This window comes from Perca flavescens, chromosome 2, assembly GCF_004354835.1.
Source record: "Perca flavescens isolate YP-PL-M2 chromosome 2, PFLA_1.0, whole genome shotgun sequence".
Taxonomy (NCBI): domain Eukaryota; kingdom Metazoa; phylum Chordata; class Actinopteri; order Perciformes; family Percidae; genus Perca; species Perca flavescens.
This window is the reverse complement of record NC_041332.1, coordinates 16,345,542-16,373,334: the sequence shown is the minus strand read 5'-3', so window position 1 is coordinate 16,373,334 and position 27,793 is coordinate 16,345,542. Positions and strand designations below refer to the sequence as shown.

The window sequence follows — 27,793 nt, the reverse complement described above, 5'->3', positions numbered from 1 at the left end:
CTGGAGAGAGATGGACAGATAAAAAGTTGTATTGTTACAGACTAAAGAGCTAAAATAGTGCAGCTAAATCACAGTATGTGCATCCACCTCAACCAAACTATTAACAACATCCCAGGAGCAACACTTTATCATATTCAAAAGGTTATGTGCATGTGTGCTACGTACAGGGATACCCAGAAGCATAGGGTCTACTGGTTGTCTGAAGGGCAGCGACTCGGGGTCCTGCCTGTAGAGAGACTCCAACGTCGGCATCAGAGCCTGGCGCAACTCCTCGGGCTTGAAGACTGAAAATAAATAACAGAAAAGGAAAGATATGTGTAAGTAATAACAAAAAAGTAAATAAGAAAATATGGGGGAAAAGCATGGTTTACTGTAGAGGAAAAAAAAACAACCTGAAACGTTACATTATATGGCCTTCAAATGGGTATCATGACTTGTCAGTTATATTCTAACAGCAGGTGCACAACCCATTCATTATTTGTGTAGAATGCTGCCAAGATCAAAGAAGGGTTTCAAGAGTCTGGAGTCATTGTTCAGAGTCAGTGCCAGACTTCAACTTTTGTCATAATAAGTTTAAATGAAACTCATAATAAGTCATCACTTTCTCACAGTTGGCAAATATTGGGTGTATTAACATTAGTGGCAATGACAAAAACCCTCTTTGCTTACTGAGTGGATCAGTCACAGACTCCACAAAGATTTTATTCATCCCTTGGAATTAGACTTACTTTTCCTCCGTGACTGAGAGGGGGATGAGGAGGTTGTGCCGTTGGCTCCACCCTCTTCCTCTTCTTTGGGTTCTGCCTTCATTTCTGGCTTTTTCTCCTCCACCTCCATTGGCTCCGGCTTTTCCTCTGGTTCCTCCTTCTTCACCACCACCGTTGAAGCAAAGTCTTTCTCAGTCTACAGACAAAAAGTAAAATGACTCATTATACCACAACAAGTCATGTTTTAAAACTTGAAACTACAAAGAGTTGGATGACTGATGAGAGAATTTATCTCTCATATGTAAAACATTGATAATCATGTTTTGCTTGTGGTTACTTGAGGCGCGAGTTTGTGGGCGACAGAAGTTTAAGTGTGCATCCCATGAAATTCTCATTCTTTTTCTAAAGTGCTCAACTAAGGGATAAAAGGAGTGTTATTATACGCTTAACACAAAAGGTACAAAGCAGCATTAATGCCTCAAAATGTATTAAATTAGGCAGTGTTTTAATCAGTTAAATCTTCACCTTTTGATAAACATGCATTCATATCGTTATCTGCCGATGTTATATACACATACACACACACGCACACACACACGCACGCACACGCACACACAGGATGAGCAAAACTGGACTTGATTATTTCCATCTAGCTGCGTTTTGTGTCAGGGCGGTGCTGGTGTATGGTCTGGATGTTTTTCACAGTGAAAAAAGCATTCTGCAATACTTGTAATGTCAAAGTAATGCAAGAAGGATCCTGTGTCAAATCTTTCAACATCACCAATTCGATCACTCATATATAAAGAATCGCAATGAAGTTCACAAACAATATCAGGAGAAAACTACCAGCAAACAGCAAGAGGAGCAACTTTATAAGGACATTGACAATTAAAATGTATATAATGTAGCCATAGCTTATACCCGATCCCCTTAAAAAGGTCTGTGTCAGGGACAAAGCAGATCTGATGTATCATAGCATCCCTACTCAAAATCACTTTCTTTTTCAATCATAACAAAAACCTGCTGAGTGTGATACTCCTGTTAGAATGTCCACAGATGAAAAGATAATTTGCCTCTGGCCTTGTTCAGGTTCAAGTCTACTTATTGTTTAGATCAATTTAACACTTTGGTAATGGAGTAAGAATTATGTTGTTAACAATGACAAAATCGAGGACTTCAAATATCACACATTTTTTATTTGTTATTTACAGGGACTAACGGCAAATGATAAAATATATGAATTGATGAACAAATATATAGATTGATCATGCAAAATTAAGATGCAGTTCAGCCAGCCAGGCTACATAAAGCTTTATTTAAACTATTTTTGCCAAAAAATGTAGGGCAGGACGAATTATTGGAGAGAGAATGCACAAATGGGTTAAAAGCTGCATTAAGTAACGAATTCATAGACGAATCAGTTGACGTGTATTTGAACATATCGCTTCAACCCACCTCCATCTTGGGCTCAGTTTTGCCTCCAGCAGCCTCAAACTCTTGTTGGTCATGGTGTGCCTCTGCTTTGACCTCCTGGACAGGCAGGTCTGCTCCGATATGCTGCGAGTGCAAGTCAGCACTGGCAGCTGAGGCCGGCGTGGGCACCCGGTTATCCAGACTCGCCCCTGGTTGAGACAGCTGAAACACGGGTGATTGGGGGCGGGGGGGAATAGAGGCAGAGACAGAGAAAACAAATATGATTTATTGGCAGCTCAATATGAGGTATTAACAGCTCAATTGCGGTTATACATGCAGGGCTGAAACCATGACACAGATGAACACCTCCCATGGTTATTTCATTGCTCCCTTAAGTTGAAAGATGTAACATTCCCACTGTGATGGATGCTTCAAACTGTGTTGAAGATGTTAGACAAAAAGGTGGACGTGGATGGGACTGGTTGGTACATGGCAGTCAGAGGGATGGGAATTTGCAGGGAGGGGGTCAGAATGGAGGGCATGCTGAGGGCGTCAGTCTCACCGGCGTGGTAGGGGGCTGAGGCAGGGGCTGCGGCGGGGGCTGCGTCTGTGCTGCTGCAGGGAGTTCCGCCTGGGATTGGGGTTGGGTGGGGCGGGGTGGGGTGGCACCCCGGGCAGGGACAGGGCCAGGGAGGGTGGGGGTGGAGCTGCGGCTGGAGGGCTGGGGATGCGGCAGGTTAGTGGCTCCCCCAGCCGTGGAGGCGGAGGAGGCAGCAGGCGGAGGCGTGGTGTGCAAGGGGGTTTGGGAGGAGGCTAGCTGAGGGCCCAGCGAGGGCCCAAGTGCATTGATGGGGAGGTTAGCGCTCTGCTGCTGCTGCTGGAGAGAAGGACACACACAAAAGGGCAGGCGAACATACGCATACACACACAAGATTAGCAGACATACGTACAGTCAAAGTCAACCAGACAAACACAACACACAATTTGAGTTTAGAGAGCATCTTGTGACTGGTACAAGAACAATTTAAAGAAAAATTAGTGTGTAGTATGATCGGCGGAAGTAGTTTGAGTTTTAGTTCTGCAGCAGCTGGGTGGAATTAGCACACATACGTAGCAACTCTAAAGGAGAGCATCCCTGAAAACAGCCAAACCAATCAGTTATCCGACTTGATTTGCTACAGCTCCACACCCCTCGTCTCTCTTCATATCTCACCTGGGTGACGGCAGCCTGGGCAGGGGGCTGGCCCATGCCAGTGACATTCATGGCACCCGTTGCAGCGCCAGCAGTTGATCCTGGAGGAAACTGGGTCTGAGGCAGAAACTGTCCCTGGCTGGCCGTCTGGCCTACCATGTTACCACCACCATGTCCGGCCATCATGCCCTGGGCCTGGGGCATCCTGGAGGGAGACATGCCCATCTACAAGGCAGGAAAAGCTGATGTTACTATGAGTCTCCACTGACCAAACCAGAAGCACGAGCCATGGCAAAGATCAATCACATTAGTGGCATTCCAGCTCTATAATAATGCAGTAATGGTTTACAATGAATTTCTTCCATCTACAATAAGACTGTATGAATGTGCTCGTAGCAGAGATTTATTTAGTGGGTGGCACTCGTCTAGATTTCCGTCTCTTTCACAGTCTTGCAGCTAGTGTCTATATTGTCTATAGTGCTGAAATAATAACAAGAGTAATCAATTCTTGTTTTTGATATAAACGAACAGGTTAGTGCTTTCTTTAAAGTGCCCTGCATATTTCACCACATCTAATTTAGGTCGTCCAGAAAAGCCGGTAAAATCCTGACTGAATGACTATGTTTTTTCATATAGGATTTAAAATATTAAAGGGGTGATAGAATGATTATATAGGGTATTTCACACTGTTCCTTAAGGTCTCCTAATAGGGTATGTAACATTGGTTGGGCTGCAAATGGCCCGAGTGCTATTCTATGGGCCCTTAACTACCGTGTGAATATGGCCCTATTTAGAACAAGAGCTTTTCTTCCAAATATAGTATGCTCATGAATATTTAGAGGAGCTGCGCGCTGATTGGTTGAGCGAACCACATACACTTACATTGGAGACGAGACAGCAGATCTCATATTTCAGACAGTGCAACGTTATACATTGTCTGCTATTTCGTTATTAAATTCATTTGAAATAAATATGGGCCGTTTTACGAAAATGTATGGCTAATTGCAATTTTGGTAAGACGTGTCGGACTTCAGGAGCTCCACAACGGCAAAGTCACCGTTTCTGGGTTACTGGACTACCGGGGCTCGGGGTTCCACGGAGCTGCTTTCAATTTAATGCATTTTTGTGAATTTCAGGAGTTTCATTAGCTGCTAGTGTCCCTTCAATCCTATGGGTAAAGATCACAGCTAGCTAGCTACACTTCCGGTATAACTAGAGTATATTTACACTTTGAATTTCGTCACGCCAATGACGATGCATTTTTCTGAATTTCAGAGGTCTCGTTCGGAGGAGGCTTGCGGACAAGAGGCGTTTATTTTCCCAATCGCTGGTTTAAATAACTCAACACACCTATCCATTATAAGATTAACTGGAACCTGTGGTAAGAGATTGCGGGTGTAACAAGTTCGCTGACCGCACTCTCACTCTCTCTCACACACACACCATTTAGCAGGAAGAGGGGAGGGAAAGCAGCAAGCTGCGGGCCCTAGAGCTCAGTCAGGGACTCGGCATTTGGTAGTCCAGTAACCCAGAAACTGTGACTTTGTGCGGGTATGGAGTATATTTATATTCCATATATTTATTAAATTATTAGTAATTAGTATTAGCTTTTAATGAGTAATACATTATCAATTTTAAACAGGGCTTATGAATGATTAAGGAAATATATAATATGTATTAGAGCCAGACCAATATACATCAGCAAAGCTTATTCCCAGCTGATTTTAGTAGCTTCAGAAAGTATTCAGACCCCTTCACTCTTCACACACTGAGTTGTAGCTACTTCTACACAGGGTCAAAAATTCTCAATAATTGCCATGATAACCATGACACATTCTACTCACTGCGGAAGAGGGCCTATTATTCTGTACTAAAAGGTCCATGTCTCTATCCCACACCTGGGTTCCCCGAAGCTCTGCTTGGCACAATCTGACTCAATGCTACACTGTGTAGAGCAATACACTCTTTTCTTTAAAAGCTACCTGCTTCTACTAACTGCAGGTCTTTTGTTGTTTTGTCCACCTGGTGCAGTGACTCTTAAAATTCACCAGCTCATGACCTGATCAATCGACTACATTTTTAATAAGCCTGAGGTAGCTTGTGTGAATTTACCAGCAACTGGGTGTTAGATCATGTTACTTATATGCTTCTGTGTGTGTGTGTGTGTGTGTGTGTGTGTGTGTGTGTGTGTGAGATTTGCATGCCCTCCCCCCTGCCCTCCTTACTGCTGGGACGGAGCTCATGTTAATTTGCTGTGGGTGGTTCATAGGTGAGGCAGCTCGTGCTCCCATTGGTGTCTGGGATATCTGGGCATTGGGCAGAGCCATGTGGTTAAACTGGTTGATTCCTGTAAAGAAGAGTGGACCAATGTTCAGCAATGGACAAACAACTCAACAAGGAGTGCAGAAGAACTACGCAATACCAAGATAGTGTTAAAAGTTTACTTTTTTTCTTCAGGTCTTTAATTAAACTATTGTCTCTTCCTCCTGATGCTTTCTTGCCTTTTTAATGGCCTTAATGAGCATTCAGTGAATGTGTTCTGCTTCATTGTTTATTTATTCAGACTTCCAGATAATGTAGCTTAGTTTCTATCCTTTTATCTCAAAATCGAATAATCTTTTCTGTTCCTCTTTATTTGCACATCTTCCAGATCTTTGTTTTCTTTGTATCTGAATCTGAAAATACCATGAGCAACATGCAAAATCCAAGGCGTACCTTGAGAAACTTGCATGCGGTTCATGATCTGATTTGGCATGTTGGGCAGAGGAACAGGTCCATCTACAAAGAAAAAAACAACAACATTGAATCAAAAGACAGCTTAAAGAACATAATCAGCTGTAATGAAAATAGCCAAATAATCACGTAACATAGACACTGCATTTCCATTTAAGGGCAAAATATTCTCAACTTTATACAAGAATACAAAGAAATCTAACATGATAAATGGCTGGATATAGGGCAATTGTCCTGAAATTAAATTAAGAAACATATGCATCATCTATAGATAAAATAACGGAATGGGAATGTTTTTTGTAAGTGAAAAAAGTAGCTGACAAATCAAGAAACCTCATCACAATGATGCCTCATACAACCACAGACATTAAAAATGTATATCTACCTGAGTATAAAGGGTATAGCAAACTCTTCAGGTACACAAATCGTCTCACAGTATTTATCAGTATCAGATCGACCCAACCCGGCTGGGTAATATGTCAACTTGATCATACAGCTTTTCAGCCGAGGAGAATTCTTTTTAGTATTCAAGATGGAAATATGTAAAATTGCATTAAATATCAGGTATATTAAGGACACAAATAGTTTTCAAGTTCCAGGACAGTTGCCCTGTTCCAACAATGTTTTCAAAGAAACTTTAAAAATATTTGAGCTTTTGCCTGAAATTCTGTAAGCCTTGTAAACACTGTACTCACTCTGTGGCCTTGGGCCAAAGGCACTGGGCTGGGGAAGGCCTGGCTGCTGGGTCGCCTGGGCAACCATAGGTGCCTGGTTGATGATCTGCTTCTGTAGCCTTGAGCGCCTTTTCTCCTCCAATTCCTTTTGGATTTTATAGATTTTCTCAGCCAGGAAGTGATAGTATTCATCCTGGGGGGAGAAAAGAGGTAAGTGGAAGGCAACAGTAAAGTTGACAAAAACAATAAGCATACTGTGTATTTTGTTAGCCTCGTGAGACCGTCCTGATCTCGCGAGCTCCAGTTTTCTACTCGCAGATCAGTCTGGCATCTTGAGATCGAGAAAATTTGGAGCCATTCTCCAAACGACGTGTGACGCAACGAGAAGAGACTGTTCAGTCTAAACAACATGGCAGCTTCCACGGATTAGAGGAGCATAGCTATCGCGCAAGTTTTATCCGAATTATAAAGTATTCCTTCACTGAAAGAAGAGTAAAAAAAGGGCACTGGAGGCTTTTCTCGGACGAAAAGATGTTTTTGCTCTTCTCCCGACTGGTTTCGGCAAGTTTGATCTGATTGGTTGATTTTGCCCGTGTATCAAGGTGGTGATAGACAAATGGTTTATCCAGTCAGATAACCAGTATTTTTGCCCCTTCCCAAAAGTTCTGCAACGGAAAGTTCCCAGATGGACATGCCGAGCAAATGCGAAGCAATCCATCTGGCGGAGTCAGGTTAGTATTTTGAGGCTATAGTAAAAGGGCTTTGTGTGTGTGTGTGTGTGCGCGCCTTTGTGTGCGCGTGTGTGAGACCCATGTTACTAGGCCTCAACTATGTGTAAAGAGTTAGCAATAAATTTATTTATTAAAAATGGAAATTAATAAAGTTAATTATAAACAGTAAAGAGCACTATGGTATAGGGCTGTCAACGAATATTCTAAATTCGAATATATATTCCAATAGTTTTTAAAAAACGAATTTCGAAGGTAAAAATTTATATTCAAATTTAAAAAAAAGTGGAAAAAAACGCTCACGGTAGCAGAGGCTATCTGTTTTGCGAGTGGACAGCGCAGACAAAGCAGACTGAAATATCGGTTTCTACACGTTTATGCCTGTACAACAGGTAGGTGGGTATACTGATAAGTATTGACTAATTAGCTAATCATTAAGGGTTTATTGTAGGCTACTTACAGTAACGAGTATAGCGTTAGTTTATCTGCACCAGCGGAAGTAAATAATGTATAATCTGTAGCTATTGTTTCAAATCAGTTGCACGTGCTGTGTGAAGTAACGCACACACATCGGCTCTGCTGTGTGTGTGTGTGTGTGTGTGTGTGTGTGTGTGTGTAGCGTGGGCATCGCTGTTCAAAATCCTGTCTAGCTTCCATAATAATGTAACGCTTGTATCCAAATGAATTGTGTTGTGAAGTTGTGATTAGCTTCACTGCTGTTAGCCACCTCCACTGAGCCACGGGACTTGCTGTAACGTTAGAGCATTCTAAAGGGTGTTTACCTTTCATTTGATCGCGTTTGCTTGCTATGTTACCATCCTCTTGAACGACATTAAACACAACATATAGTTCATGAGTGGTTTCATCGGCCCTGTTTAACGTCGGCGGCGCAGTAGCGCTGTAGCTGGCCGGTGAGGGCTGGTTGAAGGCGCCGTCCGCGCTGCTGCTGCTGCTGCCGTAAAACTGGACACGGCAGCGTTAAGTGCCGCTGTGGCGACATCGGGTCCTCTTCCAGCATTGCTGGAGGACAACAGGCATCTTGCATCGTCTTGTTTTTGTGTAGGTAATACATTGTCAAATATGTTTGAACTTAAATAGACTACCTATAAAGTAGTTATGTCTCTTTGTATTAATTTGTCCTGTTATTGACGTAATGCGCGTCATTGACAAAATGCGCATGCATGCGCAACCAGATGTTCGAATATTCTGTGTTTTTTTAGAGGGAATATTCGAACGTCATTTTTGAGCAATTTTGACAGCCCTACTATGGTATAAAAGAAAAAATTTGTAATATAGAAATGCCTCATTGTGAGGGGAAAGTGCTTACTTTGCAATATGTGTGAAGTTTCAACTGACCTTGGAGAGCAATAACTCTGAAATCTGTATTTCCTGTGATATTGATGTGATACTGGGTTCACATGCCTCAATATTTAACCTGAACTCTACTTTACCCCGTATGCTAGCATACCAGCATTCCCTATTCGGTTTTCCTTTTTTGCAGCCAACAAGACCAGACACAGACCAACTGCAACTTCCGGGGCAGAAAAGTGAGGCCACTGCGAAAGTGTCTTAAACCTGCATTCTATCAGATTCCCAGCAGGTTACATGTGGCCTGGAAAAGGCGAGTAATTCCTCATTGAGGCCCGTTTCAGGAAACCTACCCGGCTGTTAGCCGACTCGTACATGTCCCCCTCCACCTTTCTGGCGTAGGCCACCAGGTTCTCCATTCGTCTGTCCTTCAAAGCTGCCGGGTCAGGGGTAGGGAATATGGCTTGTACTCTGCCACAGAAGAACAGAATTTGAAGCAATGAATCTCTCCAATTTCTACTACTGGACTTACTTAAAATCAAAGTTCAAAGACAGTCAAGAGAGGGGTGACTTAACAAGAAGACTAACAATCCTTCTCAAATGGTTACAGTTCTCCAGCAGGGGTATGCACTTACAGTTTGTGTACGAGGTGATTGCGCAGGTCTTGAGTGACGTGCTCGTGCCACGCTTTCCTGGTGCCTGTGGCAGAGATGGGTGCTGCTGTTGGCAGGTTGCCCATTGAGCCCACAGTGGACCCGTCTGACAGCAGCTGACTGGAAGTGGAACAGAAGGACGGACAGAAGTTACAGCTTTGATTTCTGCATTTTCAAATACAGGGGTCATTTTTTTTTTTCAGGCAACTGCGCTCAGCATCCGATCTAGTAAATCTGTATATTTTAAGTAGCATCTTTAAGTTTCCTGCAATTAAAATAAAGTGTAGGGTCAAGGAATGCAATGTAGTTATTGGCTGGGACTGACTTGTTAGTGTTGAGTGCGTTGGTTAGGGAGTCCGTGTGCAAGTTTGTCTGTTCTGAAGTAATCACGCCAAGTGTCGCACCTCCGAGAGCCATCTGGCGATCTGTAAATACAGAGCGCTGTGAGCAAACAGCACCGCCTTGATTTCAAAACCAAGCTCAGACTATACAATATGGCCGCCATGTCTACAACTGAAGATTACTCTATACAATAACAAAACATACTTAAAAATAGCAGCTTGACAACAAGTTCAGTTTTTTTTTTTTTTTTTTTTTAATCATCAGACCCATTTCACAAAGCCTTGCAGTTGAATGTGCATTTAAAAGTCAATCAATACATGCATGCATACATTTGAGAGAGGACCCAATATCCTAAGGTTTCTAAAAAGGGCACACAGAAAATATAGGAATAAAATCATACTGTTTGGCTTTACCAAGTGCATTGATGGTTCTCATCTGCTGCGGAAGCTGTTGCTGGGCGTTCTGTGCACCTGCAGTCTGTCCTGGGGCCCCCCGGGCCTGCCTAGTGGTCTGGCTGCTGTAGGGCAGCCCAAGTGCCTCGTAGGCTCGCTGCATGGAGCTGGGGTCTATGGGGGCTGAAGTATTGATGGTGGGAGCACTGGGCTGACCCACACCAACTGAGGACATAGGGTTCTGGAGGCCCGTATTGGGGGAGCTCAGCATGGCTGGGGTGAGAGACGGAGCAGTCAGTCCAAAACACTTAAATACAATCCTACTGAAAATACTGTCAGCAGTTTGAACTGTTGGCCATCTTGCTTACTCTACTGTTGCACCAGCAAGAGTACGCAAACAAAATGCAAGTGTTGATACTGTGCCAAGCCCAATAAATATTAAAAATAATCTGCTTTGGTGAAAACATGGCAAAGATGTAGAATATTTAAGACAGTTAGTACCGAATACACATGCGTTCACACTTAAACTTCTGGCAAACAAAGTCACATGGCAACATGATACAGTGAGAACATAATGTAAGGCTAAATGCTTTAAACAGCAGTGAACTGAATAAATGCATAAATCCCTTCAGGGGACAGAGCATTAGCATATTTTTCTGGGTTCAGGCTTTGGTCTGGTTAAAAAAGCTGCTAGTTTGTGCAAAGAAAAAAATTTGAGGAGGCAGAACAAAGAAATACTGCGCTCTGCTTGTGTTGGCAGGAGAGACACAAGCCTTGGCGTCATGTTCTTTAACATGCAAGCTAAACAGGGACAGACCAACGCTGGGAGGATTTAAGTGATGAAAGATGCTGAGCAGAGTGGTTAAATAAAGAAAAATAAATGGGAAAAAAGTGTAAAGTAACTAACTGCTAACAGAAACTACTGTAAGTAATGCAGAGAAAAAAAAAAAAAAAAAAGAACAGACTGTGAATCTGTGACAACAGCTACATGGGGAGAGTGAAAAATAAAACAGATAAAAAAAAAAAAAAAATGTTTTAGAATGAGGCAGAAAGTGTCAAACTCAGCTCTGTTCTAGGGGGGAGCAGCAGCAAACAGCTCAACAGCCAATGGCTCAACGGGACAACTCCGTTTCCTCCCTCTTTCCCTCCATCACACTCCTATCCCTCCTGTGTGTCAGATTACAAGCCCAGCAGGATAATACTCTTACTCACTGGGTGCTTTTTGTCATTGTGGAAAAGCACAAACCTAGAAATAAATTGCCTGAATGGTAAAATACACAAAACATTGTAAAATCAAACATCTTTAGCTGGTTTCAGGAAAGCCACAAGCAGTTCTTCTAATTCTTTCTAAGGCGTTCACTATGGACTACTAGAACTCAATACTCTAACATAATCTCCCGTAATGACTGAGATAAAGACTGGGGCCTTTGTAAAACGAGCACAGAGCTCGCCATGTCTAGATGTCCTGCTTATTCAACATACTTAATGGAAGTAATTTAGCCTTGCGTTTGGTGCCTGTGGTGACGTTGAGCGACTTGACAATGGTCAAGCGACAGCGGGCCAGAGCCTGCTTCTTGTACTTACGCTGCTGGGTGCGCTTGTCGCTGGCGTTCTTCAGCGGCAGGCAGACAGGACAGTCGTGTCGTGTGCAATTTTTCCAGTGGGAGATGATCTGCCTGGACGACGCACAGTGAGCCACTGCAGAGAAAGAGAGACAGAAAGAGGGCAACAGGGCTTAGTCTTGACGCTGACAGTTTTCCGTATTTGGTCACCTCCGAGAAATAAACACTGGGAATCACGTCACATTCACCACGGAAATGATAAATGACACAATTGCTGTTTTTTTCGACACGTCTTAGGTTTAGCTTTGTTTTGTTTTACATTAAAGTGTGTACACATGACCAACATGGTTGTTGTTTGTATCAGCTTTTCACCTGTTCTTGCAACCACAAGCAGCAGGTAAATTTTTTCCCAGCCCGACTTAACACTGTATTTAAAATCAATCAATCAATCAATCAATCAATCAATCAATCAATCATCTATCTATCTATCTATCAGTCATGAGTTTCCTAGGAAAGGGTTGTTTTTTTCTTAACCTGGCTGAAAACGGGTTATATGAAAACAGTACCATACACAAAATGTGGATTTGCATTATGCTCAAATCTAGGAGGAAATATAACTTGCTATATGAAAATGATTTAAGGATGGGCCTAGCGGTCAGCTCACTAAACAAATTACCACTCTTGGAAGGCTGTTGGTTTGGCCCAGTGGAAAGGGAACTTTACTGTATTTCCTGATGCGTGACTGAACAAACTGAAGCGCTCATTTCAATTGTGGCCAGGCCAATGTGCTAGCAACTAATCGGACAAGAAATCACTAGCTGGCTAAAATCAGCCGTGCACTTTTTAATATTACCACATATACATGTACAATTACTACTTGGCTTTAAGCTCCAAAGGGCTGTGCACAAATGATCACAATTAAACTTTATTATTTTTGTAAGGACCCCAATACTACTGGCAAAGACTCAAACGTAGCAGGACTATCATGTTGGTGGTTTTGGTATATTCAACGTGCAGTAATCAACAAAGGAAAGAGCTCAGATCGAGGCCCAAAGCTTGTTATACCGCAGACTCCAAAGTCCCTCAGGTGAAAATGAACTTAGCCAACAGATCTAAAACCTTAGAGGTGATAACCATGTGTTTGGGAACAAAATCTCTCTCCACGGTTATTTCAGTGGCACAGAGAAGCACAGATTCTGAGCTAGAGAAAATGAGCTGGCATGCAGGAAGCAGAGACGTAGACTCCTTCACACATAACACACCTTGGCCTCTGAATATGATTGGCTTGAAATTTAACTTAAGCATTCATGTCCAAAGCCAGAACAAAGACATAGAGCAAAATTTAAATCAAGAGTAGCTTGTGGGGAATGTTTCATTGAAGCAATGCTGATATAATAAGGACAGCAGCAGGCGCCAGTGGTTCAACAGCAGACAGAAACACACCATACTGCCAATTGGTGGAGGAAGGTGTGGACCTAGCCCGAAAGCAGGTAGGAGGCGAGTGTTTAATGGATGGAAACTCCCATGTGCAGAGTCTGTATTAGGCAGAAAGATATGGCATAGTCATGGCTGGAATACTGACTTCTCTATGGAGACCAGGAGCGGATGTGAAAAAGTGCTGGCTACACAGATACAATAATGAGGTAAAACTGAATATGACTGTTGGGGACCAAGAGTCTAGTTAAACCAAAAGGCCTCAGATTAAACTGACCTCTGGATACAGGACACACATGTGCTCAGAGACAAAGGAATCTTGGCCTGCATGTAAACCCCAAAGCCGGGGTAATTCACACCTCTATGCGAAAGTGCCAGCCAGAAGGGAAACGCCTCACAACTGGCAGGAAGTCAAAGAACTACAAGATTGTAGTCTTCACCCGTTCAAGAGTTTTGAGTCTTCCTATTGGTTCAGCGGGACCATAAACACAGCAGGGGGTCTTAACCTATAAAAAGCCTGATCCTAGGAAAATCCTCGTCTTCCATTGCAACTCCGTTGCTGAGGGGAGCGCGCAAGCGTTTGTGCTGAACTTCCATTTTCTGGAGAAAGTGGATTTTATTTCGGTGGATCCTTGAAAACGCACCAGTGTTTTCATATCATCAGTGAGAAGGACAAACAACGTTTTCTTCTCAAAGTCGACTAAACTTCCCCCTTTCTGCCTTTTTGGAGGAAGTTTCTCCGTGGCTGCTGACGAGCGCCAAGGGATTTGTTCTGTTTCATTTCTGTGGAAATCTATGGACAGAAACAAACAGACTGAACACACCGTAAGAAGGCTTACGTCTGGGCAGAGATAAGTAGTGTGTTTATTAATGAGCAAAGGGTTCGCTACCACTTGTTGCCATTAAGGTGATCTGATTTAATCATGTACTAGTCCATATGTGATTATTAATCTGTTCTATGAATGTATCAATAAATCATGGTACTGTTGATGTTGTGTTAAGTAGCAGGTTAAAACCATAAGCGCTACCTGCTTAATCGCTCCTTTCACGGAGTTTTAATTACTGTCTGCGATAGAATCGCGAAATCAGCTGTTAGCCACTGGAGTGGTTATAATGACCAAAGTTTCCCTCAGCAAGTCAAAAGTCTCAGTCTGTCCTAACTACACGTGTGGTCCAGACCGGAGTAGCTGAGGGGGGCGGGTCATTATCGATAACTAAGATCAGGGTGCCTCTTTTCTTTACTCTTCTTCTCTTTCTTCTTTTACTAACACACACACACGACACAGGCTAGCCGCGTAGCTCCCGAGCTAACGCTGTAGTTTAGCCACGTGGAATCGGTTTACGTTCGTACAGAGCTAACACAGGAACTAGCTACCATACCGGCTAAGCGTGCGCGTTGCCTAGCAACCCCCCGGCTTCTTCAGCCCTTCTCTGTGCACCCCGCACCACTACCGCCCTCTTGAGGCTAAATATTGTTGTGCAGCTCACAGGAGTAGCCATTTTTGGAGTTGTTTTTGTGTTAGAACTACATTTCGACACCGCCCCTCCTTTTTCACTCACTCTCTCTCACACACACACACACACACACACACACACACACACACACACACACACACACACACACACACACACACACACACACACACACACACACACACACACACACACACACACACACACACACACACACACACACACACACACACACACACACACACACACGTCCATGCTGCTTTGTTTTTGCTTTGTTTTGGTTGTGATATTGTAAAAGATATAAGTTTATTATCGAAGGATTATTGATTAGCTACTGATAATTGTGACGTTAATAAATCTTATTATACTTAATTAGCAGTTGCTTGTGATTATTTATGTACTTGTTGTAATAACTGCTGGTCGATCAGGTCCGTGCTTGGATTCACCCCTTCCTTTATTTCCTTTTTAAAGGATTACCACAGAAATGAGACTGTTCCACAGTTTGATTATTGGTCCCTGACTTGCAGGGTGGTGCCCCGTTTTGATTGTTTGTCGATTTGATAAAGTTATTAATAACCATATTCATAACTTTATTAATATTGATAAAACATCTTTGATAATTTGCCAATGATCAAATCTGTACCCTACGAGAATTCTACATGACTAAACAAAATCTTGCAGCCAGCGATGGCAACAGCTTAGGCGCAGTGCTTAAGCGTTCTTGCACCACGCAGTGATGGGGAGCTTAATTTATCAATACTAATGTCTGCATCCTGCAAAAGTCGTACATAATATCCACAGATGAGAGGGAATCATCTACCAGTCATTCCGTTAGAACACCAGGTCGGAAGTGGTTGTTAATTAATGAGCAATGATGAGCACTGATAATTAAAAATTATTTATCTTTCGGTGCCAAATTTAAGCGCAGGCTTATCTGTCCACACACACACACACACACACACACACACACACACACACACACACACACACACACACACACAGGTGCGGACAGAGTAAACGGTCTGCCGTTTTGTTGAACTTGTACAGTTTTTCAAAACTTCACGCAGACGGCGTTTGCTGCGATATGATATTAATGGCGAGCCGAAAGTGGTCACGGTGCTGTTGACGTTACACTTCCTCTGAGACAAGCAGGCAGAACGGTGGTTTCTCTGCCCTGATGACTGACTGACAGGCTGAGCTTGCCTGAATTTTTAAAATAAAAGCTTTGTGTTTAATGTATTTTTGTTGATGTTGCAATGGATTTTAAAACATATGGTATCGGAAAAAGTATTGTTAGGAACCGGCATCGAAACTGAGGTATCAAAATTCGCATCGGATTGAAAGATTTTGAACGACACCCAGCCCTACCCACAACTCTTGTGTAACAATACAAGTGGTCACGGTGCTGTTGACGTTACACTTCCTCTGAGACAAGCAGGCAGAACGGTGGTTTCTCTGCCCTGATGACTGACTGACAGGCTGAGCTTGCCTGAATTTTTAAAATAAAAGCTTTGTGTTTAATGTATTTTTGTTGATGTTGCAATGGATTTTAAAACATATGGTATCGGAAAAAGTATTGTTAGGAACCGGCATCGAAACTGAGGTATCAAAATTCGCATCGGATCGAAAGATTTTGAACGACACCCAGCCCTACCCACAAGAGTTGTGGGTAGGTCCCCGCTGGCCTCTTTAAGAGCCTCCCGTGTCATGTCCTCCCGTGTCATGTCCTCTCGTCTCACACCGTCCCTGCCTTGAAAACTTCGGTATTCGGGTCAGTTCCAGTAGTAGGCTACAGGCCAGAGAGTGGTGGATAAGACATTGGACTGTGTATCGGTATTGTTCAGCAGTTGTTGGGTATGCGAGCGGAAATACATTTAACATGCTAACGCATATCTGACACCTTCACCCAGATGTACCAATAACTGGAACGAGACAAAAAAAAACAACAACACTTCTCCTCCCTACAGTGCTGAACCAGCCTTTAGATACAAATATTAAAGTTAAATTAAAGGGAGAAGAGCTTTGATGTTAAACAAGAGTGTATTCATTACAACTTTTTTCACTAGGAGCACAGTGGCCCCCTACTGAAAATTTTAGGGGCGCAACCAGAAGATTTAGGGGCACACACTGTAAATCAACAAGCTAACCAAATATTCACATTTCTACCAATTTCCACTGTATTACTAATACTTTGATAATAAATGCAGAAATTACAATATGCTGTTTCAAATTCAGTGTCACTTTTGAAGATGCAACATAGAAGGCACCATTGCTGTCATGACAGTAAACAAAATATTAAAAAAATATACCAACTCTGGTCTACAACTACAATGAATTCACCTTAAAATTAAACATGTATTGTTTAGGCTACTACCCTTAGGGTTGGGTACCTTTCTAGGGCTGCAACTAACAATTATTTTAATAATTGATTAATCCAGTGATTTTCAACCACTGTGCCGCGGCACACTAATGTGCCGTGAGAGATCGTCCTGTGTGCCGTGGGAAATTATTCGATTTATTTGATTATTCGATTTAAATTTTTAATAATTGAGCAATGGGAAAATAATCGCTAATTGAAAAATTAATCGTTAGATTAATTGAAAAAATAAATCGCTAGATTAATTGTTTAAGAAATAATCGTTTGGGACAGCCCTAGCTCCTATTTTCTTAATGTGGTAAAACCCATACAGACCATGACTAAAGGTCATATAAACACAATTTCCAATAGTTTTTAATGTAGATGTTTGATATAGTGCTTTAAATCTTTATACTACAAAACATTGCTCAGAAAAAAAACACATCTCTAATTTTAAAGGATTAAACACAACTTTTGGTTATACTTGTTTTTAAGTAGCCCAAGACTGACAACACCCCTCCAATATAGTTGCAAAGTTTGTATAAAGTAAAATAAAAACATTGTCTGCAGAACATAGATTGTCCCAAGTGTTCGGAGTACACCTGCCAGGTGCTTGACGCCCACACCCTCAACTATTTGTGTGTAGTTGCACAAAAACAACTGGTCAGAAATTCTGTGTTAAATGAGTTGGAAGTGTGGGTGCATGTGTCATTGGGATTAGTTTGTTTACGATTGTTCAACAGATTGCAAATTGTCTTTTTTTTAATTAAAGTTATATACGGGAATCATATGTAGGGAAAGCAAAATATTGTCATACCTGTGATTTCACAATGACAGAAACATTCCCTAACCGTTTTTCCATTCTGCTGTAACCAAATCCCAGCAGCGGAATTTAAATCAGTAGCTTGCATACTCGGCTCTGTGTGTCATTTTTTTTTAAATATCCACGAAAGGTAGTTGTGTGATCTATGAGACATCCCAAACTGTAGTCATTCCAATGTCTCTACTACTACTTGGTAACAAACAAAGCAGAATTTACTCAAGATCCATATATCAAATGGTTTAGGACCAGAATGTATTTGTTTACTTTGTCAAGATTGCCATCAACATTAATGTTTAGAAAGAACTGAGTCTGAGTCTTAAGCCATTTAATAATCTAACCCCGCAGCAGTAAAGTCTCAATCAGTAAAAAGGAAGGTGGATTTCTACAAACTTTTCAACCCCAGGAAATTATCAATTTGATTTCATCATATGATTCTATCAAATGCTCCAACTCACCCTGGCAGGACTTGCCGGCCTGGCAGTGGGTCATGTGGTTGAGGACGTTCTTCATGGTGCGGCAGTGAGGCAGGGCGCAGGCCCTCACCTCGCCGTTGGCCTGCTCCCGTCGCTGGCACTTGTGTGCGTGAAGCAGCAAGACCAGCTGCTGCTGGATCAGCTTGCGCTTCTCTGGGTCGGCTGTGGGGCCTGCCGAAGGCACAGCCACACCTCCGCCGCCGGCCAGTTGGAGCATTGCCGCCTGCTGCTGAGGCTGCTGCATGGTTGACAAAGAAAAATAGACAAATGTCAAAGTTGTAATGGGTTAAAACATGTTTTGATTGCAGGCCTGTCAATACCACAGTTGTAGACAGGCACATTCTTGTCAGTCACTTCAGGTGGTTAGGTACAAAAGTAAGCAAGTCAGAGACATGCTATATTGTGTATTCGTAGTGAACAGTCACGGTACGGGGGGGCACGCAGAATACACAGTATGTAGATTGTTGCACGTAATGTGGAACCAAAGTTCACAAGCGCAATTTCGCCCAGAAAGCGGTGTGCTGTGAGCATTTTTTTTCCCAGCTGTACCAAACTCATAGCGAACCGTGACTACTAAATCCAGTATAAACCAAACAGTGACTTCACACAGCGCGTTTTTAGTGGTCGTGGTTGTTAGTGGTAGAATGTAACCAGGTACATTTACTCAAGTACTATATTTGTATTTTTCTTTTAAGTATTTCCATTTTCTGCTACTTTATACTTCTACAGATTATCAGTGTGTTTCCTTGCCAGATTCAATCATGGAGAAAATAGACCCGAAACTAGATTGTGAGCCAAACGTGGAGCTCCACACGGCTCTGAGCAGTCCAACTGATTACCATTAGAATTACATACAGTCTAGGGTTAACTTAGACACCGAAGGGAAGCTGCCTCCTGTCTCAACCCGGCAGCTGCCAAATTGGTGGGCATAGCAAAACCTTGACTGGAGAGACACAGCTGTGGTACATTTGCTGTGTAATCATTAACACCGGTATTGTCACAAGTTTATTAATTGGTGGGAATCCCATGGCATCTCTATACTCAAATAGTACAGTTTACTGTTCATACCTCCACCCAATGTCAAAAACCAAACAAAATGTAACAGCATAATATATAAGCATGTGACAAATGCCTGTGCTATATGCTTAAATAAATACGGCATTCTAATATATGGTACAATAAAATTCAGGCATGCTATTGGCAAAGGACAAAAAAAGCAAGAAATATACAGAGTGCAGAGCAATATTTTTAAATGGATTATAAAATATATATATACCTATATAACAATGCATGTGTATGGGATATGACTTAAGCAACTTTAAAAAATGATGCAGTAAAAAAAAAAAAAAAAAAAAAACTAATCACAAAGTACTTGGGGACCTGTTGTACAAGAAGGTTGTGGAGTTTTTTTTTTTTTTTTTTTTTAATAGAATTTTATGAATCTGTCTATGTAGATATTGTGGGATATTTATATGATTTTAGCATATAATCATTAAAAATGCTGTATCGAAAGAACAAGAAAATTATGACAAATGTATGTATTTCAACAAAGAAAAACAAATGAAAAACTTTGTAATTGTAAACCACCTTCAAAGACCTTAAAAGTATAGATTTCAAAATTTACGAGGTGAACCATGAATGCAACATTAGGTCCCTGTTACGCTCCCAAGTTAGTGTGGGCGAGGTCTACCGATCTGCCCACAGTAAAACATCACAAAACCAGCTACAGTACATATCCACCACCGAAGCAGAAAAATGTGCATCATGACGTCTGACCTGACATCACGATGGCTGTTGGCCATCGAAAATGACATCATCCATTGCACCAACTCTATCCCACACAATACATTTTTAAGTAGAGATAGTGTGTCCGCAGCTGTCCTAAGTGTAGCTGGTGTGACCGCAGTTCTAAAACAGTAGACAAAAATAAATTTGCAAATGAAGTAAGTAAGTTAAGTACTGTGAAGTAAGGACTGCACGGCAAATACACTAACGGGCATGCTCGCTTCGTTCACTTCACGGCAGTTGGCATTCAGCTTTTAGGTGCATTATCACCACCTTCTCTCAAAACGAGCGATACAGTGTTATCATTTGCTGAGAGGTTTGTCAAGAAGAGAGTTGTTTGCTTCATTTGGAATTGACGTATTGAGTGAAATTCATGTCTAAATATTTGTCTAATAACATTTGTGTTATTATTTGTTGGGTAATGTCTCAATATGCATAACAAGCACTAACCATGTTTGGCACGCTAGTGACAGTGGCCCCTTTGAGCTCATTGGGGAAGGGTGACAGGCTGTTGGCAAGAGAAGCCTTGTTCTGGAGCTGCTGCTGAGGGGTTAGCTGCTGGCTGGGCCACATGGCACCCTGACCGTAGGGCTGGGCCCCAAAAGGAGCCCCATTACTGCCCAGGCCCATCTGGAAAGACAGACATATGATAATAAAGTTAATATAATAATTTAGAAGCATTAGCTTCACAGACTGACAGCACACACTACTTAGGCCTATAGTGCCAAGAAAAGGATCAGTCTTCATTTCAATGCTAATATGTCACTACAAGACCCCCTCTGCAGATGCAAGCCCGATCATAGTTGTGCTAGGATGACTGTGCTTGGTTTGGTCTAAACCAGCCCATGCTCTGGCACCATAACCGCTCAGCATGGTACTAGCTATTGGCAGGAGGGACTTTTACAGCCCTCAACTACAGAAACTGTTCCAACCATTTCTCTTCCATCACCTCCGTCACCTCCCTTTTCTTCTCAAGCTAGTCGGTAGTAGAGTTTGCAACCAATAGAACCATGAGAAACAACACAGTTAAAAACATTGCTAACATTGCAGTAGGTAGGTTACGGAGCCAGCAGATAAAAGACAGTGTTTCCCCTATAACTGTACAGGCCAAAAAAAAAATTTTAATGCCAAAAATAACGGCAAATACCCATTGTGTTTCCCCTATACTCACTCAGTGTCGCACTGCCATGAACGGTAGCAACGCACTGCCGCAAGGACATAATCGAGGTAACTGTCTCTGGTTAGTTCAGGTCTGTAAGAGCAGGACAGTCGACTGCTTTATCCAAACTGCTAGTCAGTTGAACAGGTAAAGGGAAAACAAAGTTGTGGGTAACCTAACGGATACAAACAGGCACAGTAATGAACAACAGGTTGACAGATTCAGTGTTGTGTTTTTAGCTTAGCTGGACCAGAGAATATTTGGTTAAAACTTGAAGAGTTGTAATGTAACGTTTTATGTAAAGTGAGCACTGCTTTTAAAAACAAAAAAAGCAGCCTTTTAAATGCTACATTGCTTGTAAGGAAATAACGGGAGTAACAGGCGAACCAGCTTTAAAAGTGATGTATTTTCTATTTAAATAAGTGCTGTGCGTTGGATTCAATTTTAATCAAACTATTTTAAATATTGCAAGTCATTTTACTATCTCACTCCAAAGAAAATTTAAAAGTTGGCAATGCTGCCGTGGTGGAAGTGCAGAGAAAGAAAAACACATACACCAAATTGTACAGTAAAAAATGCTTTGGTGCGGTGCACGTAAAAGAAATTCATGTAATTTTAAAAAGTTACAGACACCAGTGCATGTACACAGAAAAAATAATTTAGAGCCCTAAATATCTATGGTTGTTTTCAGACGTGTGTGTTAATGCTGCAAATCAATGAGCAGGACTACTCTATGGCAATATTGTATTTACAGGAATTTTGCCTCATTGAGACGGGTACTTTAAGAGACATTCATTTTACTGGACAATCTGGTTTAGAGGATGGATACCCAAAAGGCCGGGCCGGGTTCGGATAGATATTTAGAAATGATGTTCGGGTCGGGCTCAGTCACATCAGCCTGATAAGGCATTAAGGCTGGGCGATATGGTTGCAAACTGTATCACGATATAAGTTTTTCATATCGGTCGATATCGATTATTGATATTTTTTATGACCTATTTAAAATAAGGACCAGGAGAAAATATATTAAATTTAAACATTTTTATTTTAAACTTAACCCTGTTCTGATTATAATCCCCTCAGTTATAAAAGCAGAAATGTCAACACAACCATGGAAAACACTCAAATAATTAAAATGTAAACAGGTCTAAAATCACAATGAACACTTAACAATTATCTCTTAACATTAAGGTGCAAAATTAAAGAATAAGTAAGAAATGCTTCATAAAGTGTCATAAAATAGTGCAAAATGTTAGCTAAATATAAGAAACCTGAGAAGGAACTATTTTCTGCAGGTTTAGTGCTAGGTTGGTAACCTGGCTTCTGGACAGTGCTCGGCATGTCTGCCTCCGTTATTTCTTTGTAGCGTTTAGTAAGGAGCTGATGCAGAGTACCTCTCCATGGCGCTCTGCTGCTTGTGCCGTGTTGCAGCTGCAGATGTTGTTGGACGTTGATGGCGAATACGGCTGTGCTCGAAAGTGTGAGCGCGGCTAAAGTGGTAAAACAAGTTTATGGTATCACCAGTGTTGGTCTGACAACATTGGTCTGACTACGGTCAGACTTACAAAATCCCCAAAACTGCCATACTGACTTTTCCTGTTTTATCAACAATTTCCTCGCTCGCTGCGGCACCCACTTTCCACTACACGCCGGTTCTGTTATTGAAGAACACGAGACAGCGATGTGGCGCAACCAAACATGATACTGTTACATGATTGGCTGTTAGAGTGTCACTCCCCACGTTGCTAGGTTGCCAGAGAGTGAGGGCCTTTGTTCATGCAACCAAACTTGACCAACTTCTTCTGATGAAGAAAAACAAGTTATCGAATGTTTTATCGACCACATTTTCTATTGATATTGATTATGTGTCTATCGCGATACATATCGTTATCGTTTTATCGCCCAGCCCTATAAGGCATTGAACATTTTAAATTTAAAACAGCTTAATCCTTGCCATTTCAGCCAGCAGCAGTAGCCTAGCAGTGAGTGCAACTTCGGCGCTGCTGATAGGACCATCGAGCAGAGGAGGACAGCCTTGAAGCCATCCACCGTTGATGCAATCCTTTTTCTGCATAAGAACATGGATTAGCCTAAACTTTGAGGGATGGATTATGAAAATAGATCCCATGTTGCAGTTTAGTAGCCTATACAGTTTGAGGAAAATGGTAAGAGAGATTTTCATTTCAATAAGCTGCATTTGTGTTACGTTAATGTTACTTTGCTGGGGACACTAGTGTTGATTTGAATTTCATTAAGAGACCTAGGTACACAGAACCTCGTGTGTGAATTTTGGGGATTTAGTTCTGTTAGCTTGGGCCATTTTTGATAGGCCCATGTTAATGTAATTTCAATTGGCTAAATGAATGGGCCTCTTGTGCGCGCCTGTGTTAACGTGCACTTGTTGCCCCGCGTGCGCTGATGCACTCATCTGTTGACATTTCTGAATGCCTTCCTACAGTTGCTTAATAAAAGCGGGCTTTTTACACAAACAAAACGTACATGTGTCATTAGTATGAGAAACAAAATGAGAGAAAAATGAGCGGTTTTGCAAACTTTGATGTAGTCTTGCATTGCCATACCTATCTCCACAGCGCTGCGGAGGAAGGTCTGGCTAGTCCACACAACATTCCAGATAGGAAAAAAACTTGCTCTGGTTTATTTGCATTTCTTTAAACCAATCACAATTGTCTTGGGCGGCTAAGTGCCGGATGCAAAATAGTCTCTGGAAGGACCTTGTTTTGGTGGAACATGGGCACATAATTTTCCACGCCTATCTAGTCTCTGGGGGACAAAATGGATGAACTGCCGTGGATCACCACTCGTAATTGGATTATGACTGCAACATCACGATTTTCACGGAAACATTGTCAAAACGGTGGCGTTCCAGATAGCGCCATTAAGCTAAATGGACGCTACCACCTTTGGTCTCATTCAGATCGAGACTTCTTTTTCTTCTTCACTGGAGTTTTACAGCCGCCGACATCCACAATGTGGCATTGCTGTCACCTTCTGGAACAAGCCCATTACTGTCCAATGACAATTCAGTCTGATACAAGGCCAATATCTAGGTAACTTTGTACGGGGGAAAAAAAAAAAACTCATTTTGGAAGTTGTGAATCGATTCAGAATCTTAGAAGATAATAATCGCTAATTCTTACATAAATTAATTATATTTCAAACACCCCTAGAATTTATACATATCGATTTAGGACTGCAACTAACGATTATTTTCATAGTCGATTAATCTGTTGATCATTTTCTCAATTATTTGATTAGTTGTTTGGTCTATAAAATGTCAGAAAATTGTGAAAAATGTTTCCCAAAAGCCCAAGATTATGTCCTCAAATGTCTTGTTCTGTCCACAACTCAAAGATATTCAATTTATTGTCACAGAGGAGAGAAGAAACTAGAAATTATTCACATTTAAGGAATCAAAGAATTTTTTTCTTAAAAAAATTACTCAATTCAAATCGATTATCAAAACAGTTGGAGATTAATTTAAGAGTTGACAACTAATAGATTCATCTTTGCAGCTATATATCAATTTATGCGACTTTACCCAACTCCACCATCCTGAACGATGACAGCATTAAGATGTGAGGCACCAGGGGGAATAAAATCCTCGTTAGTGCAATGCTTTACACACTGATCAACATGCTGATGCGCTCTCATCCACAGAGCTGCTGGGAGACCAGACCAGATTCAGCCATGCCAAGCAAGGCTGTATCCCCTCAGGCTGTTGACACCGCTCCAACAGACCAGATAAAAAAGATCCAGCTGAGTCGACCAGACACTGGCAGCCTTTCAACACAGCTGAGCAGGCGGACACACACAGTTGCACACACATAAAACGCACACCCCCTCTGCTTTGCTCTTCCGATTTAGTCCCCCGCTCTGACACACTCCACACATCGGCAGGCAGGACAGCTGCCAAGTATCATCTCAATGCTCTGCTGCCAGGCCAGACTATTCAGCTGAGCTGCCCTCCCTCCTTCTTTCTCATTGCACTCGCCCTCTGTCATTCTAACTGATTAAGTGGTTTACAATACCCATTTTTCCCTACATGACTGACAGGGCAAGCAGCCATACAATAAGCCATAGAAGCAAGAGAAGTGTTCAGGCATATAGAATAACAAAGGAGCATGGGGCATGAAGGAGTGACAACGGTCTCTAAACAACACAAATGCCCAGAAAGAGATTTACAACCTACAATTAAAGCACAATAGAGAAAGCCCCACACAAAGACTTGATGTAGTGGTTTTCATCTCTAGAGCTGCTGGCGGCTTGATAATCACAGGAGACCGGTTATGCTTACAACACACATGCCTTTTGCTGCAAATGCTGACAGTCATGCTTCTACATTAGCTTTTAATCTTTCTTGTGGTTAAAGCATGTGCACATACTCTTATTTGAGAATGAATCTTAAAACACACACATTCACTATCTCTCCAAGTCTCTTCTCAGAAGCTTGCAGCATCTGTGTGTGTTGTGGTTACGTACCGCCTCAGTGTCTTGGCTCTGGCACAAAATAGATGGCTTCCTGATTTCCTGTGAAACCACAATTGTGGCAAGCTAACACATAAGCAGCCAATGAGACACACCCACCCCCCTACAGGGTTTATCAATTCAAGCCTGAATACAACTTAAGTCTTGATCTAAAAAAAAAAAAAAAAAAAAAATACTACTTTCCTATTAAATATAATTAAGAATCAAACATAAAAGTAAACGTAAAGGTTTTTTTTAAACCTATTGGATGTTTAATCATTTTAATCAACTTAAACCTCAGACTCCTCACTCTTTTTCGCCATCACCCTCTTCTCTTGACAGAGTCCTGTTGCCACAGCAGGGTTTCCCATGCATTACACACTGACCGCCACAGATTGATTTTCTTTTTCGTTTTGTATTTAAAATTAATTTATTGTAGAGCGCATTGCTTTGCTCAGCCCCTCCTTGCCCCCCCCTTCTCTCTCCCACAAACACATTGGACAATGGACCCATCTGTGAGATAGTCTGTGTTGTAAGTTATTAGCAAGCATGAAGGAGCCTAGCAGGATAGCTGTAAGCTAACGTGGTGCAAAGGCTACACAGTTACCCGCAGGTACCAGGCCCCCAGGAAGTAAACACGGCGCTCTCTCCTGCTTAACACCATAAATGAACAGCGGCGGACACTCCCCGACTGTGTTCATATAATCACAGGAGACTTTAATAAGGCCAACTTGAAGCACAGAAATTTTAAAATTGCATTTTGTGTCTGTTAAGAAGCACAAAGGCACTCTTTAGAATTATGCCCCCACAACTGGCATTTTAGCTAACTGGGAGCTTTGACCATTAGCTGCAGCAACTACAGTTTGCTAGCACCGATTTTGGTCATGTTTTTTTCCTATCAACAGTACTCTGAGCCATATAGCAATCAAGATTCAGGTAAAAATCAGCCGGAGTTCTCCTTTAAGTTTAGTGTTCCTTTCAGGTATTTTCATTGATTATAATGGGTGTGTATTAGGGCTGTCAAAATTGCTCAAAAATGACGTTCAAATATTCCCTCTAAAAGAACTATTCGAACATCTGGTTGCGCATGCATCCAAGGTGGAGTGCAACATCGTGACATCAAAATGATGCAATATCCGGCCGAGCCGAGGTAGCGCACGGCTCTTTTTTTCAGCGGCGCACGACAAAGCGGAAACAGGAGGCCTAAATGAGTTCGCCAACAACCGGATGTCAGGACTCTCAGAGTGACTGCAGGTCTCTCTGGTAAACTTACCGGGTTAAGATGAGCTCTTTTATGGTGAATGAAAGGCTCGATCCGAAGAAGTAGGTCGGTGAATCACATCAACATTCAATGTCAAAAAATGTTCTATTAAAAAAATCGGATCGGCCTAAAAGTTGAAATCGGTGCATCTCTAATAGTTATATAATTGATTGAATATTAGCGTTTCGAAAATGTTTGCCACATTGCTGATAATAGAAATGGGTCTGTAATTGTTAAGATCGAAAGGATCACCTCCTTTGTGAATTGGAGTTATTCTGGCACATTTCTATCTTAGTGGGACCTCGCTAGAGGTTAATGATAAGTTAAATAAGTCAGATAGTGGATATGCCAGTATGTCAGAAGCGACCTTTATAAACTTAGTTTCCAGATCATCTAGGTCTTTACCACTTCCAGACTTCAGTTCTGAGATAACTCTCTGAACATCAAATCATCAATCATCTTAACTACTCGAGGTCAATGCCTAACTTCAACCAATCGGGCTGCTTCTTAGGGCGGGACTTGCCTAGAACTGCTCTGGGATCCATAACAACGCAAACCATGCACACTTGTCTCGTGGGTTTTCCGAGGAAATCTAATTTCTGCTTAGTTGAAGACGAATTAAGGCAGGGTCTCTCAACTGCCGATAAATTGCCACTGTGATGCCGCAATGTGTGCTGAACGGATGCCGCTCACTTGTCACTGCTCTGCGACTGTTGTAACACCTACAACTTTCACACAATCAGGCTATTATTCAATTGTTAAAGACATCACATTTCCTACAACTTCACCTCCTTCTTACACATTTTAACCAGCAATCCAGTTTAGCCCTAGCTTTAAAAA

At 41.9% G+C, this 27,793-nt stretch overlaps 1 protein-coding gene across 2 annotated transcripts in view; it reads right to left on the bottom strand.

Moving 5' to 3' along the window:
- The window catches only part of crebbpa (CREB binding lysine acetyltransferase a), a 61,120-nt gene that overhangs the window by 12,524 nt on the left and 20,803 nt on the right, over window positions 1-27,793 (bottom strand). Inside the window, exons 3-16 of one of the 2 annotated variants that reach the window (XM_028593898.1) lie at window positions 20,499-20,678; window positions 18,246-18,501; window positions 11,727-11,840; window positions 10,164-10,415; window positions 9,734-9,833; window positions 9,391-9,528; window positions 9,109-9,226; window positions 6,741-6,912; window positions 6,028-6,090; window positions 5,538-5,659; window positions 3,334-3,537; window positions 2,163-2,342; window positions 729-903; window positions 166-284 (exon numbers count right to left, since the gene is read on the bottom strand). In XM_028593898.1, coding sequence (XP_028449699.1) covers window positions 166-284; window positions 729-903; window positions 2,163-2,342; window positions 3,334-3,537; window positions 5,538-5,659; window positions 6,028-6,090; window positions 6,741-6,912; window positions 9,109-9,226; window positions 9,391-9,528; window positions 9,734-9,833; window positions 10,164-10,415; window positions 11,727-11,840; window positions 18,246-18,501; window positions 20,499-20,678 — 2,193 coding nt within the window. The remainder of the gene's footprint in view (window positions 1-165; window positions 285-728; window positions 904-2,162; window positions 2,343-3,333; window positions 3,538-5,537; window positions 5,660-6,027; window positions 6,091-6,740; window positions 6,913-9,108; window positions 9,227-9,390; window positions 9,529-9,733; window positions 9,834-10,163; window positions 10,416-11,726; window positions 11,841-18,245; window positions 18,502-20,498; window positions 20,679-27,793) is intronic. The other variant, XM_028593906.1, reaches the window with a different exon arrangement.